Source organism: Bos grunniens, chromosome 18 (genome assembly GCF_055505025.1).
Source record: "Bos grunniens cultivar Pamir isolate PY7600 chromosome 18, Bosgru_T2T1.0, whole genome shotgun sequence".
In the NCBI taxonomy this organism is placed as follows: Eukaryota; Metazoa; Chordata; class Mammalia; order Artiodactyla; family Bovidae; genus Bos; species Bos grunniens.
This window is the reverse complement of record NC_141182.1, coordinates 48872741-48888240: the sequence shown is the minus strand read 5'-3', so window position 1 is coordinate 48888240 and position 15500 is coordinate 48872741. Positions and strand designations below refer to the sequence as shown.

Here is a 15500-nt window from a genome sequence, read left to right as displayed (position 1 = left end):
GGCCCTCCCTGGCTGCCCTACTCCTTGCCCCGCCCAGGACTCCCTTCTCAAATCTCCCTAGGTGTGTTTCCCCTTCAAATAGATCTTGGATCTTTAAATCTTCTTATTTTGTTTTGTGTTTTACCTAGGAAACTGGCTCCCGCCAAACTTTTCTTAAGGTCTTGGTTATTTTATTTCCAAGGGTAGCCTCAATAGGAGGAAGTGCTTCTTCAGAGTGAAAAGGTTTTGCAGCTCTTTTCTGCTCTTGACCCATGTCAGGGAAAAATCAGTCGATTGAAGATACAACTGATAATTTTTATTCGAGCCAAAGTTGAGGATTATAACCTAGGAAGAGCATCTCAAAGAGTTCTGAGAACAGTTCTGTCCATTAGTGATCAAGACACAGTTTATATATAAGTTTTTGAGACAGTAGACTGTACATTAAATGATGTATTATTGACAGTTTACATGATCCAGTTTGAAGTGCCCAGTGTTTGTACACGTGACCCTTTACAAGGTCAAGAAGGAATGTTATCCTTGAAGGAGTTGTCTTGTTGATGCTAAGAGAATGCTATTTATGGTTGAGCAGGTATTTCTGCTGGTGGGCAGGTTTGGTCAATGCATAATGCTGATGCACAATGCATGGTGCTGGGAGAGGTGAGGGCAGATAAGAATTTTTATGTTAAATTTTTCTTGTCTTGCCATAAATATGAATTTTATTTCATACCCACTACAGACTTTTGGGTGGGGAGCTGAGAGGGTTTTACCTAAAATCTTATCTCCAATCCCACAACCCCCAGCCCCACTCCAGGAGAATGGGCATATCAGGACTGAAGCTCCTTGAGGAAGGAGCTTGAACACAACACCCAGGGCTGCCCCACTCAACCCTACCTCTAAGGAGTGAAAAGTGAAAGTGAAGTCGCTCAGTCGTGTCCGACTCTTTGCGATCCCATGGACTGTAGTCTACCAGGCTTCTCTGTCCATGGGATTTTCCAGGCAAGAGTACTGGAGTGAGTTGCCATTTCCTTCTCCAGGGGATCTTCCCGACCCAGGGATCAAACCCAGGTCTCCTGCATTGCAAGCAGACGCTTTACCCTCTGAGCCACCAGGGAATATTACACCAGGGAATCTAGGGAGTGAGGCTCTCTTCAAATCCCTCCCACCCTCCCGAGAGAGATTTTATTAACTACTTATCTCCTTCCTCCTAAGATCCTTCCTACCCTCTATCCACACAAAAGGCCCATTCCTAGTCAGGTTTCTTCCCTGGAATCCAAACACCTCCCAGCTCTTCTCCTGTTAACAGGATAGGTGAACCAGGGCCAGGAAAACCAAGTTTGTGGAACTTCTAATGACCTTGGGATTCGTGCAGCCTGCCTCCCAGTGCTCTGAGGTTCAGGAATTTTCTACTTCTGCAAACCAGACTTGCAGGGCTCCCCCCTTGCACCATACTCCCCACTTCCCAAACACACCTTCAAAGATGTGCCTGCATGCCCACTCAACACTTCCCTGTCCATTCTTGTGGCTTCACTGGATCAGAGCCAACTGCAACCTTCCTGCTTTTATGGAGAATAATTTCTCATGCAGCCTCTACCACCTTGAAATGAAATACTTAGGGATTTCCCTGGTGGCAGAGTGGATAAGAATCCACATGCCAGTATAGGGGCCATGGTTTTGATCTCTGGGTCAAGAAGTTCCCCTAGAGGAGGAAATGGCAACCCACTCCAGTATTCTTGCTTGGGAAATTCCATGGACAGAGGAGCCTGGCGGGTGACAGTCCATTTGGTCCCAAAGAATCAGACATGACTGAGCGATTAACACAGACACATGATGTATCAAGCCCGCCTTTACCATCTTGGAATGAAATACTTAGATAATGAAACCTGTATCCACAAAGAATTCTTCTAATGTTAATAAAATGTCCCAAATATAATGTATACAGGGTAAAGGTGAAATAAAAGGAGAGAAATTCATAATTATTTAAAATTCTTCTTTTTTTCCTTTTTTTTTTTTTGCCACATGGCTTGCCAGGGAAAGTGTTGGACCTCCAAGGAATTCCTGAGAAATTCATAATTAAAAGAACATGTAGTGGGAGGAGAGGATGGGACAAATTGAGAGAATAGCACTGATATATCCCTATATATACACTGCTGCTACTGCTGCTGCTAAGTCACTTCAGTCGTGTCCGACTCTGTGCGACCCCAGAGACAGCAGCCCACCAGGCTCCCCCGTCCCTGGGATTCTCCAGGCAAGAACACTGGAGTGGGTTGCCATTTCCTTCTCCAATGCATGAAAGTGAAAAGTGAAAGTGAAGTCGCTCAGTCGTGTCCGACTCTTAGCGACCCCATGGACTGCAGCCTACCAGGCTCCTCCACCCATGGGATTTTCCAGGCAAGAGTACTGGAGTGGGGTGCCATTGCTTTCTCCGATATATACACTATCATGTATAAAATGGATAGCTAGTGGGAAGTTGCTGAATAGCACAGGGAGCTTAGCTCCCTGCTCTGTTATGACCTAGAGGGATGGAACTGGGGCTAGGGGGAGGCTCAGAAGGAATCGGATATAAGTGTTAGTCACTCAGTTGTGTCTGACTCTTTGCGACCCCATATACTATAGCCCATCCGGCTCCTCTGTCTATGGGATTCTCCAGGCAAGAATACTGGAGTGGGTTTTTTGTTCAGTCACTTGATTGTGTCTGACTCTTTGCCACCCCATGGACTGCAGCACGCCAGGCTTCCCTGTCCTTCACCATCTCCTGGAGTTTGCTCAAACTCATGTCTGTTGAGTCAATGATGCCATCCAACCATCTCATCCTCTGTCGTCCCCTTCTCCCCCTGCCTTCAATCTTTCCCAGCATTAGGGTCTTAATAGTGAGTTGGCTCTTCACATCAGGTGGCCAAATTATTGGAGCTGGGTAGCCATTCCCTTCCACAAGGCATTTTTCCAACCCAAGGATCTCCTGCATTACAGGTGGATTCTTTACCATCTGAGCCATCAGGGAAGCACGTATGTATGCATCAAGCTGATTCAAGTTGTTGCACAGCAGAAACTAACACAACATTGTCCAATTAAAAAATAAATATAATAAAACAAAAAAAGAATATGTTTTTCAATATGCAAATGATACTTGGGCTTGCTCCCAGTAAGATTGTATGGTCAGGCCACTCAAGATGGCTGTTCTCTTGCTCTCTGTACACACTTTGCCCTACCAGTGCCTGCTCCACCTACACCCTATGCACACGGGCACATGGCTGACCTACCTCCGTACTTACCCAGGCCCCATCTAGTGATTGTTCTTATCAAAGGGGCAGTGAGGAACTTGCCCTTCTGGTTTCCCTGGCCCACCTGACATCAATGCCCCTGTAACTGGCAATCTTCCCCCTAACCCTGACCCCCACCCTGGGAGGAAAGACAGCCACCACATCATGCCCCCGTGTTCTGCCCACCAACCTCTGCACACGGTGGGCTGTCGCTTCCCCATCCATTACACTACTTATGTCTCTGTTGCTGACTCGGGGCTCTTTCTTTGGTCTTGAGGCTGGGAAAGCACAGGCCTTGTAGGCCTGTGAGGGGTAGCCCAAAAAGATTTAGTTACTCAAAGTGTGGAGGGCAGTCATCAGCATCATTTGGGGATTTGTTACAGACACAGATCTGATTCAGAGCCTGGATTTTAAAACCTTCCCAGGGCATGTGAAAAATCCCCAGGGTGTTCAGACTTCTCTGTGGATGCCTAAGGCTCCATGAGACCCAGAGCTGGCACTGCCTACATGAGGAGATTTTGTGGTTTTCTGAATTGGAGCATAATAACTAGCAAAGTACCAACAAACTCAAGGACATTCTTCCAATTGACAGAGTAATTGCATTCCTGGACTTATCAGTGTCTATTTTTTAAAGCTTATTGTTACTTTTTTATTATAGTCACTTTACAACCTTGTGGCTCAGCTGGTAAAGAATCGGCCTGCAAGGCAGGAGACCTGGGTTCAATCCCTGGGTTGGAAAGATCCCCTGGAGAAGGGAAAGGCTACCCACTCCAGTATTCTGGCCTGGAGAATTCCAGGGACTATACAGTCCATGGGGTTGCAAAGAGTTGGACACGACTGAGTGATTTTTGCTTTCATTTCACTACAACAATAATATAATTGGCTTAAATATAGCTGGGTTAGTTTCTGCTGTACAGCAAACTGAATCAGCTATACATATACATATATCCCCTCTTTCGGGGATTTCCTTCCTACTTAGGTCACCAAAGAGCACTGAGTGGAGTTCCCTGTGCTATACAATATGCAAATATTACAAATGCAAATGATACCTGGGCTTGCTCCCAGTAAGACTGTATGGTCAGGTCACTCAAGATGGCTGTTCTCTTGCTCTCTGTACACACTTTGCCCTACCAGTGCCTGCTCCACCTACACCCTATGCACACGGGCACATGGCTGACCAAAAGATTTGCATACCTTTTGGTCCTCTATATGTCTTCTTTGGAGAAATGTCTATTTAGTCTCACACCCATTTTTTTATTGCATTCTTTTTTTTTATTAAGCTGCAGGAGCTGTTTGTATATTTTGGAGATTAATGCCTTGTCAGTTGCTTTGCAAATATTTTATCCCATTTTGAGGGCTGTCTTTTGCTCTTGTTTGTGGTTTCCTTTGCTTATGCAAAAGGTTTTAAGAATAATTAAGCCCCATTTGTTTATTTTTGGTTTTATTTTCATTACTCTAGGAAAGTGAAGTCACTCAGTTGTGTCCAACTCTTTGCAATCCCATGGACTGTAGCCTGCCAGGCTGCTCTGTCCATGGGTTTTTTCAGGCAAGAATACTGCAGTGCTTTGCCATTTCCTTCTTCAGGGGATCTTCCCAACCCAGGGATCAAACCCAGGTCTCCTGCATTGTGGGCAAACTCTTCACTGTCTGAGCCACCAGGGAAGTCCCAATTACTCTAGAAGGTGGGTCAAAAAATATCCTGCTGCAATTTATGTCAAAGAGTGTTCTGCCTGTCTTTTCCTCTAAGAATTTAGGCCTTACACTTGTGTCTTTAATCTATGTTGAGCGTTAATAAGTATTCTAATTTCATTTTTTTATATGTAGCTGTCCACTTTTCCCAGCACCACTTATTGAAGAGACAGTCTTTTCTCCATAGTATATTCTTTTTTTAAATGTATTTTATTTTTGGCTGCACTAAGTCTTCCTTGCTGCCTGAGGCTTTCTCTAGTTGCAGTGAGCAGGGCCTACTCGCTAGTTGCCGTGTGCAGGCTTCTCATTGCGGTGGCTTCTCCTGTTGCAGACCCTGGGCTCTAGGCCTGTGGGCTCAGTGGTTGTGGCACACGGGCTCAGTTGCCCCATGGCATGTGGGATCTTCCTGGACGAGGGATCGAACCTATGTCCCCTGCATTGGCAACTGGCTTCTTAACCACTGGACCACAAGGAAAGTCCCCATTGCATATTCTTGCGTCCTTTGTCATAGTTTAGGTGCCCATAGGAGCACGGGTTTATCTCTGGATTTTCTATCCTATTCCATGGACCTTTTGTTTGTTTCTTTGCTTTTGTGCCAGTACCATACTGTCTTTTTTTTTTTTTTAGTGTTTATTTATTTGGCTGTGTCAAATCTTAGTCGTGTATGTGGGATCTTTCATTTCGGCACACAGGCTTGTCTCTAGCTGTGACATGTTGGCTCAGTAGTTGTAGCTCATGGGCTTAGTGGCCTGACCAGGGATCAAACCTGTGTCCCTTGAATTAGAAGGTGGATTCTCAAACACTGAACCACCAGGGACGTCCCACCATACTGTTTTGATTACTATAGCTTTGTACGATAGTCTGACATCAGGGAGCCTGATTCCTCCAGCTCCAATTTACTTTTTGGAGATGGCCATTCAGCGTCTATTAACACACTTTACATTTACATGTAAACTGAACTGGATTATAGGCTCATATTAGCAGGCTTTCTTCCTGTGTGAAAACACACAGGACATTGACTAAAAGGAGGAACCGAGGACGGCTCTCTCCTGGGCAATGCTGTCCTGTGCACAGCTACCCAGTGGCACTCCCACTGCTGTGGCACCAAAATGCACCCATGCGTGTGCTCGGTCGCTCAGTCCTGTCTGATTCTTTGCAACTCCATGGACTGTAGCCTGCCAGGCTCCTCTGTCCATGGAATTTCCAGGCAAGAATACTGGAGTGGGTCACCATTTTCTCCTTCAGGGGCTCTTCGTTACCCAGGGATGGCATCCGTATCTCTTATGTCTCCTGCATCTCAGGCGGATTCTTTAGCACTGAGCCGCCTGGGAAGCCCAAATGCACCCATAACTTTCCCCAAATATTCCTGTGGTCTTTGTACCCCCTTGGCTCCTGAGAGCCATTATGCTCCAATCATTCGGGCAGTATGCCCTTGCAATCGAATCTTTTTTTTTTTTTTAACTGGAGTACAGCATGGAGTGTAATTCCAGGAATTAACAGAGATTGTGTCTGAGGAGGAAATTGAAGAATGGAATCTGGCTGGTTAGTTTCTGCCCTGTTATCCTACTTGAAGTTTTAAAACTTTTTTTTAGATTTATCTCTAGTTGCAGCTGGAGAAGGAAATGGCAACCCACTCCAGTATTCTTGTCTGGAAAATCCCATGGATGGAGGAGCCTGTTCAGCTACAGTCCATGGGGTCGCAAAGAGTCGGACACAACTGAGTGACTTCTGTTTCTTTCTTTCTTTTTCTAGTTGCGGCAAGTAGGGGCTACCCTTCGTTGAGGTTCTCAGGCTTCTCACTGTAGTCGCTTCTCTTGTTGCAGAGTACGGACTCTAGGCCCTCCAGCTTCAGTAGCCCTTGGGCTCTGTAGTTGTGGCATACAGGTTTTGTTGCTCCACAGCATGTGGAATCTTCCTGGACCAGTGATCAAACCTGTGTCCCTTGCATTGCAAGGCAGATTCTTAACCACTGGCACACCAGGGACTTTAAACTTTTTTAAAAACCACCTTTCGAACTCATGATTGGGTGATGATCAATTTTCATAATCTCATTATCAAACAGATTCCCACAGTTTAAACATTACATTAAAAAGTAATGTATTTCGCTGGATAGAAGGGTGTGGTTCCAAAGACTTGCTTCAGATTGTCTGGGGTAGCAAGTGGGTGGGAGTAGAGATGAAACCGGAATGGTCAGGAGTTAACTGTCGGAGCTGCTTGCTCCTTCCACTCTTCCACTTTGGGACGCGATGGAAAACCTCAAGATGAAAAATTGTATTGACAGTATACATATTGAAAATAAATTTGTCCTGTATAATGGTCACCCCATCTCTCAGAATTCAAGGTCTCCATACCCAGACTGCTATGGCCCCCTATTCCCTTCCCTGATCTATTTCCCGTGGCATTGATCACCTTCCAACACATGACATATCATTCACATATCACGTCCACTGCTTATCATGGCCCATGTGAATCGTAGTCTGATTTCATGCTTATTCCGTAATAAAACCATTTTTCTCCAGTTGTGAAGATGATGTTGAGGGGTAGGCAGGAGATTTCCCCAAAGCATCTAATTTGCTTATTCTGTCTCCTCTTCACCATCTATCTCTCTCTTGGAAGGCAAGTTCTAAGCAAAAATCTATGCTGGTTTCACTTGCTGATATTTCAAATTACATGCATAGCTCATATTTTATTTTCATCGCATACAGTTGGTACAGAGGTTGAAAGCAAGAATTCTAGAGCCACCCAAAAGTGAAAGCCTTAGTCATTCAGTCATGTCCGATTCTTTAGGACCCCATGGATTGCAGCCCGCCAGGTTCCTCTATCCATGGAATTCTCCAGGCAAGAATATGGGAGTGGATAGCCGTTCCCTTCTTCAGGGGATCTTCCCAACCCAGGGATCAAACCCAGGTCTCCTGCGATGCAGGTAGATTCTTTACTTTCTGAGCCACCCAGGCTAAGTTCAAAACCCAGCTCTGTCACCAACTAGCTGTGTGACCTTGGGCAGGTCACTTGGCCTCAGTTTTCACAGCTGTGAAGTGGGGACATAGCCATACCTACCTCAGGGGGTTGCTAACCTGACTGGTGGTAAGAGGCTCCATGAAGTTTGACTAGATTATTACTGGTTACAGCACTCATTTAGGTGTCAAAAAGAAATGCATTTAGTTCCAGCTGGAGCCTGTTTTCTCCTGTGCGAGGATCTCCAAGATAGTGATGCTGGATCCTTAGAGGTAATGGGAACTGTTCCATTAGCTAAGGGATATGAGGCCTCCCGCCCAGATGCCTGACTGAATAACAGCAGATGTTCAGCACCAAGGGTCTTACAGCCTGGTAAGGGATGCTCCAGAGGACCAATGGTGGGCTGACAGACAGACTGGATTCTGGCATCTCCTGCTCCTCCCTCCACTATTGCTTCAGTGATTTGGTTCCTTAATTACCCTGCAGGTGTAACTAGAGTTCGAAGGAGGGCAAGAGGGGGCTGGCAAGTAGGCCTGGGAGGAAGAGACAGGGAGAAGGGAGGGGCAGGCAGATATGGCTAGTCATTGGGAGAACGAGGCCAGGGCGGGGGTGGGGTAGGGGGTAGGGGAGTGGAGGGTGGGTGGGTGGTCTGGTTGCTGGGTATGAAGAAGGGAGGGGCGGATGAATAAAAAGGGCTGAGGTGGCGGTGGGAGCAGGTGAGGCAAGGTGAAGGCCCACTCGTGAGGAGCACTGGCTGAGATGCAGGGTAAGACTCGGGACGCAGAGGGGGTTTGGCTGCGGGCGCTGGGATGCGCCGGGCGGAGAGCGGCTGCGGTGGTCTGCTGGCAAGGACGGGCTGGGAGTCTGGGGACTTGAAGGGGCGGCTGCTGGGGTGTGGGGGCGACAGCTTTTGGGTGCGGGAAGCAGGGGCATCGCTTGCGGAGGCTCCAGGTTACTGATGTCTTAGGCTGGCTCTCCAGCAGCAGCAGCCGCGGGGCCTGACGAGGAGACCATGGGCGCCTCAACCTCCTTGGGCCTGCCCGCCCGCGTCCCAGATCCGCACCGCGAGCCACAGGAGGCTCCAGGCCCGAACCAACTGCCCATCGAGATGCTCCGGAAGGTGCTGAGCTACCTGCCTCCAAGCACGCTGCTCCGGCACTGCCGCCCGGTGTGCCGGCGCTGGAGAGACGTGGTGGACGGCTGGGACCTGTGGCGGAGCATCCTGCCTTGGAAACACCCCGACCTGTGGCCCGTCATCAGCACCTGCCTGCCCCCTGCTGACAACCCCGGGCCCTGCATCCTGGGCCGCTTCTGTGAGCGCAGACCCATAGGAAGCAAGCTCACCGCGAACCCCGTGGGCAAAGGTGAGGACCCCAGGAAAGGCATCGATCCTCGTGCGGGAGGGTGGGAGGGATTTTTTTTTTTTTTTTTTGCAGCTAAAACTTGGTGGCTGGGGCAGAGATGGAGCCTGTTGGGAGGATCGGAGGGGCGAGGCCACCCTGGAAACCCCTGGGACTTAACTCGGGCTGGAGGGCAGGCAAGGAACTTGGTCACAAACTTTTTTCATGTAACAAAAGACCTCTGGAACTGTATGGTGCTGAGTGGTAGCGATAGCTCAGAGGAAGAGGAAGACTTGGGGGCCAGGCTGAAGACTTCTGGGGAGACGAGCTACAGTCCTGCCTACAGGTGAATGTCCCTAGTCCCCAGGGTCAGGGCCGTGGTGCATTTTTGCTGGGTCTCATTGATCTTGCTCTCTCTCATAGGTGTTGGTACAAAGGAGAAATTTTGGACCTGGAGGAGGAGGGTCTGTGGCGGGAACTCCTGGATAGTGGAAAGATTTGGATTTCTGTCTGTCGCCGGTGAGTGTGAGGCTAAAAACAGCCCTTTTGTTCAGTGCTGAGCTTGACATGGATGATATCATTTAGGCCTCCTAGCAACACCTTGGGCCTTCCCACGTCACTCAGTGGTGTAAGGAATCTGCCTGCCAATGCAGATGTGGGTTCGATCCCTGGGTGAGGAAGATCCCCTGGAGAAGGGGATGGCAACCCACTCTAGTATTTTTGCCTGGGAAATCCCATAGACAGAGGAGCTTGGTGGGCCACAGTCCATGGAGATGCAAAAGAGTGGGGCATGACTTAGCAGCTAAACAACCCCTTAGGATAAAGTAGGAAGGGAAATGACTGGGCCACCTTCATAGAGCAAAAGTCCACTCCCTGAGCCCTCTGATAACCCCCTAAAGGGACTTGGATTGGAAGATGCCTGATTGGATTCAATATAGAGGGCTTGAGCCCAACTAACGGAGAAGGCGATGGCACCCCACTCCAGTACTCTTGCCTGGAAAATCCCATGGACGGAGGAGCCTGGTAGGCTGCAATCCATGGGGTCGCTAAGAGTCGGACATGACTGAGCGACTTCACTTTCACTTTTCACTTTCATGCATTGGAGAAGGAAATGGCAACCCACTCCAGTGTTCTTGCCTGGAGAATCCCAGGGGCGGAGGAGCCTGGTGGGCTGCCGTCTATGGGGTCTCACAGAGTCGGACACAACTGAAGTGACTTAGCATAGCATGAGCCCAACTAAATCTCATCTGTGAATGAGTTTACAGGGTTTAGATGGGTTTAGTTTCTTGGGTTTAGATGGAGGCAAGATAGAGTTGGCTAAGAGGTCAGATCCTGGAGCCAGAACCTCTCACGTTCAAACCCTGACTTCTTGGTTTTGTGGCCTTGGGCAGGTCACAGTGTGCCTCTTAAAAATAGGGTTATATGTCAGGCACCAAGCCAGTGCTGTGGAGTTTGAGTTCTTTCAGCACCCTTCATGGTCCTTGATCCTGCGGGAATGTGTATTTTGAAATCTCAAATTGGGTAGTTCATAAAGTAGAGGTGACTTCTCCTAGTGGCATAGCTAAAGGCTTGGCCAGATCTGGCATTAGGCTCAAACTTGTTTGACTCTTAGAGCTTGTGCTCTGTATGATGGTCTTGAAATTTGGGTCCATGAAAGAACTTCCAAGGGATACCTGACTTGGATGATTTTAAGCGAGGTGCATCCCAAATCCTGTACACTTTTATGTTCTCTGTTGTAAAATTACTCAGCTACAGATCACACCTATGGTGGGAGCATCATTGTTTATGCTTCTCAATTCCTATCCCATAATGCTTCAGTTTTGTTTTGTTTTCCTTAATTCATCTGTGCCGGATCTTAGTTGCAGCTCTCTAGTCGTGGCACATGGGCTTAGTTGTTCCAAGGCATGTGGGATCTTAGTTCCCCAACTAGAGATCCAATCTGAGTCCCTTGCATTGAAGGGACTCCCAAGGCTCCAGTTTTATAGAAAAAGAAAACCCCTGAACTAAGTTCTTTTGGGGCCTTATTATGGGTTTCACCTCAGCCTCCAGGTCATCCTAAGTCATGTTGGTCTTACTGGAGTGGCTTGCTCCCAGTTTACACTACGTGGATGTGGACAGCCTCCACCAAATTGCATTGTAGTCTGTCCAGTATGACCCGAAGTCCCCAGGTGGACAAAGGTACTCCACACTTAGTGTTTCATGGTCACAGAAAAAATTTTGAATAGGTATTTATAACTGTGTATGTGGTTGGCACAGAACAGTTTGAAAGGTAAGTCAAAAGAACATATATTAGTACTATGCTTGGATACTTTTGCAGAGAAGGCAATGGCACCCTGCTCCAGTACTCTTGCCTGGAAAATCCCGTAGACAGAGGAGCCTGGTAGGCTGCAGTCCATGGGGCCGCTGAGAGTTGGACACGACTAAGAGACTTCACTTTCACTTTTTACTTTCACATATTGAAGAAGGAAATGGCAACCCACTCCAGTGTTCTTGCCTGGAGAATCCCAGGGACAGGGGAACCTGGTGGGCTGCCGTCTATGGGGTCACACAGAGTTGCACATGACTGAAGTGACTTAGCAGCAGCAGCAGCAGCAGCAGGATACTTTTGTGGAAGAAGTAGAATGTACACCTAAAAACTGAAGTGATGCTAAGTCTCTGTAAAGGAAATTACCTGTTTGTGTATTTATATGGTCCCTTACTCTTAAGTGACATGAAAAACAGAATGTTGCCAGCAAACCTCCCCTTAGAATCCCTCACGCCCCATTCCCCATCACTTCCAATCTAAAGGTAGCACCATCCTGAATTCTACTAACATCAGTTTTGCCATTTTGGTGCTTAATATATATGGAGTCATGCAGAATATAGTTTATATTTGGCCTCTTTCAATGAACATGTTTGTAAATTCATCCATAATTATAGGTAGCTGCAGTTTCCGTTTATGACTGTGTAATATTGCATTATATGAATATACCACAATTTGTCCATTTAGCATTGATGGACATTGGATGTTCCTTTGAATGTTGCTGGGTACTCCATCACCAGTTTATTCAGATTTCCCCTGGATCCTTTTAAATGACTAAGAAAAGCACATCGGAAATGACATCCTTTTCCACTAGCGAAAGAATGAGAAACAATATGGGGAAAAATAATAATACAGGAGGGGCAAAAAAATAATAATACAGGAGGGCTCCCTTGAAGAGCACAGCTCCCGGTCACAGCATACAGACCAGCTAGGGAGCTCATCTAGTCCAAATGCATTCCTTGGTATGCAGAGGTTCCAAGCTCCCCTGTAACAAGCACTGGCAGGTAATGATTGTACTTGTTGGGGGCACCACCGTTTTGGATTTCCACATGGGAAGGCCATTGAGGTAAAGCAGGCAGGCCCTCAGAGAAATGGGATGATCTTCTCCTCCGGCAGCTGGACAGAACAACAAGGCAGTGACCGGATGTATCAGCTAGTCGTCAAGCTTCTAGATGCCAACTATGCCATCTTGCATTATTTCTTCCATAAACGTTTTCCCGTCCGGCCGCGGACAGGCAGTTTCTCCTTTCGGGTGAGTCTCTGACGGGGGTGAGGGGAAAGAATGGTGGGGTCTGTAATGAACTACTGTTGCCTAACAAATTGGCCCAAATTTACTGGTTTAATATTAACAAGGCTCATCTTATCACCTCCCGTGGTCTCTATGACTAGGTCTCTGCTGCGAGTTGCTGACTTTGTTCTCTTATGTAGTTCCATTTCAGACATTGGCTAGAGCTGAAGGGCAGGGTGGGCTGTGAGTGTGTACAGAACTAGCCGAGCAGCTCTTGGTTTAATCTCAGAGCTTGGCCATGGGATCTCCCTGCTGGGAGCAGTTGGGCTTCCTCACAATATGGCAGCTTCGAGGAAACCAGCTGCTTCCTGGTGGTTCAGGGTACTACACTCTTGGTTACAGTGAAGCCCTCCCAGATTCAAGGGGGTGGGAATTAGACCCCACCCCTGGGTGAGGAGTGGCATGATTCTAGAAGGACATGTGGAAGTCATTGTTGCAACCATTTATGGAAAATACCACCTGCCGGAAAGCCCCCAACTCAGCTTTTGAGGGGAAGGCCATGGCACAATGGGACTTAACTTCTTTTTCTGCCTACAGATCATGCATGCGTTCACCAACATCAAGAAGGGCGTCCGCTTTGTGTTGTTTGACCACAGTGTCGAGGGCTATGATTCGTGGCCTGAGCAGTGTGGAGTCTGCAGGCCCCAATCCAGTGTCATCGTACGGATCCGTCCCGAGGCTGTCCCTGTAAGACAACCTGACTGTGCCTTCCAGGAGCTGGGACCATCAGCCAGACCACCTCAGTAATCAAAAGCTTGTAGCTCCTGGCATCCTGGGATCTCTCCTGGGTCCAATCAAGGGTCCTACTGGGCCCTGGCTTTAAATTCTATGAGAAACTATGAGAAGAACATTCTTACATCAGGGTTACTGACTGAACGCAGCCCCTGTTCTACGGAGTGGAGACACACGGGTGAAAACAAGGAAGTGGTGAGAGGGCTCCTCACCCGCCGCCCCCAATGCCAGGCCCCTCTGGTTCGGCCCCCATGCCCTCTGCCCTTGTCTTCTGTTTCTGCTGCAGAGGCTTCATTGATCACTTCCAAGAAACCCTCTCCTCGTGTCTGAACCAGAAACTCATCCCTCTGGCTAATTCCAGTCTCTAACCTTCTGTGATTTCAAGACTGTGACCAGGACTCAGAGCTGAAAGTTAAACTAGCTCAAAAAATTGTTTAGAGGCAGAGCCTTCTGCCCACCCTGTGAACAATGAATTTGGTCCCCAGAGCCCAACCCTATTCTGGATTCTATGGTGGACAAAATTATTTTGTTACTTTGAAATTCTTTTTGAATATGGAGATAATAAATCAAGAATGTATCTTCCAATCATAGTTAATAAATATAATATTTGCCTAAAGTAACTCAGCTTTTTTCAATAGAAATACCATGTTACTTGACTACATTGTTGTTCAGTCGCTCAGTTGTGTCTGGATCTTTGCAACCCTGTGGACTGCAGCACGCCAGGCTTTCCTGTCCTTCACCATCTCCCAGAGAATGCTCAAACTCATGTCCGTTGAGTTAGTGATGCCACCCAACCATCTTGTCCTCTGTCATCCCCTTCTCCTCCTGCCTTCTATCTTTCCCAGCATCAGGGTCTTTTCCGATTAGTCAGCTCTTTGAATCAGGTGGCCAAAGTATTGGAGCTTCAGCTTCAGCATCAGTTCTTCCAATGAATATTCAGGGTTGGGTTTCCTTTAGGATTGACTGGTTTGATCTCCTTGCTGTCCAAGGGACTCGCAAAAGAGTCTTCAACACCACAATCCATAAGCATCAAATCTTCAGTGCTCAGCCTTCTTTATGGTCCAACTCTCATATCCATATTGACTGCTGGAAAAACTATAGCTTTGACTAGACGGACTTTTGTCGGCAAAGTAATGTCTCTGCTTTTTAATATGCTGTCTAGGTTTGTCATAGCTTTCCTTCTAAGCTTTTAATTTAATCTTTTAATTTCATATCTGCAGTGATTTTGCAGCCCAAGAAAAGTGTGTCACTGTTTCCATTGTTTCCCCATCTATTTGCCATGAAGTGATGGGACCAGATGCCATGATCTTAGTTTTTTGAAGGTTGAGTTTTAAGTCAGCTTTTTCACTGACTTGGTTCAGAGTAAATAGTTGTTTCCTTTGAGGGAAAACTGTACAGAAGAAAATACCAATAGAAGGTGTATTCTCCAGTCAAGAGAATAGAAGAGTTAGAAAGGAAGTCATGAGGTCAAAGTTTACCAACCAGGGTTAAAAACCTTAGGCAGGTGTGGATATGGACACAGTGTCACAGTGACACCACATTTGTGACTTTCCGGTCACGAGGATGAGAGAACCTTGCAACGGCAGGATCCGGCTGTCCCCACACCAGTCCAGGGGTCATAGCTGCCCCCTCCCTGCTGCAGGATCCCTAGGGAGCTCCAGGTCTCCGGATGGAAAGCAGATGAAGCTGCTGCTGCCTTTGATGTGTCCACCCTGAAGTGTCCCCCACCTGCAGTAGAAGATGGGAAGTAGTAGAAGTAGTAGTGTGTGTGTGTGTGTGTTTGTGTGCATGCATACATATGTACATATATATATATATACACATACATTCATATGGGATTTCCTGATGGCTCAAATGGTAAAGAATCCACCTGCTATGCCTGTGCGGGAGACCTGGGTTGGATCCCTGGGTTGGGAAGATCCCCTGGAGGAGGGAATAGCAACCCACTCAAGTATTCT

General features: G+C 47.4%; 1 protein-coding gene across 6 annotated transcripts; it reads left to right on the top strand.

Annotated features, from left to right (window-relative positions):
* The first annotated feature begins 8478 nt into the window (after positions 1 to 8478).
* On the top strand, positions 8479 to 14162 carry LOC147353803 (F-box only protein 27-like). Of its 6 annotated transcripts, none has more exons than XM_086349642.1 (6): positions 8492 to 8646; positions 8864 to 9244; positions 9458 to 9566; positions 9644 to 9739; positions 12639 to 12774; positions 13348 to 14162. In XM_086349642.1, exons 1-6 carry the CDS (start codon positions 8640 to 8642, stop codon positions 13555 to 13557), a joined length of 939 nt encoding a protein of 312 aa, XP_086205768.1. In that variant the 5' UTR covers positions 8492 to 8639; the 3' UTR covers positions 13558 to 14162. The 6 variants fall into 6 exon arrangements, 5 of the variants coding, with proteins under 5 accessions (XP_086205771.1, XP_086205768.1, XP_086205770.1 ...); XM_086349641.1 differs by having other exon boundaries at positions 8493 to 8646; positions 8861 to 9244; XM_086349643.1 differs by having other exon boundaries at positions 8498 to 8646; positions 8848 to 9244.
* Positions 14163 to 15500: the final 1338 nt, after the last annotated feature.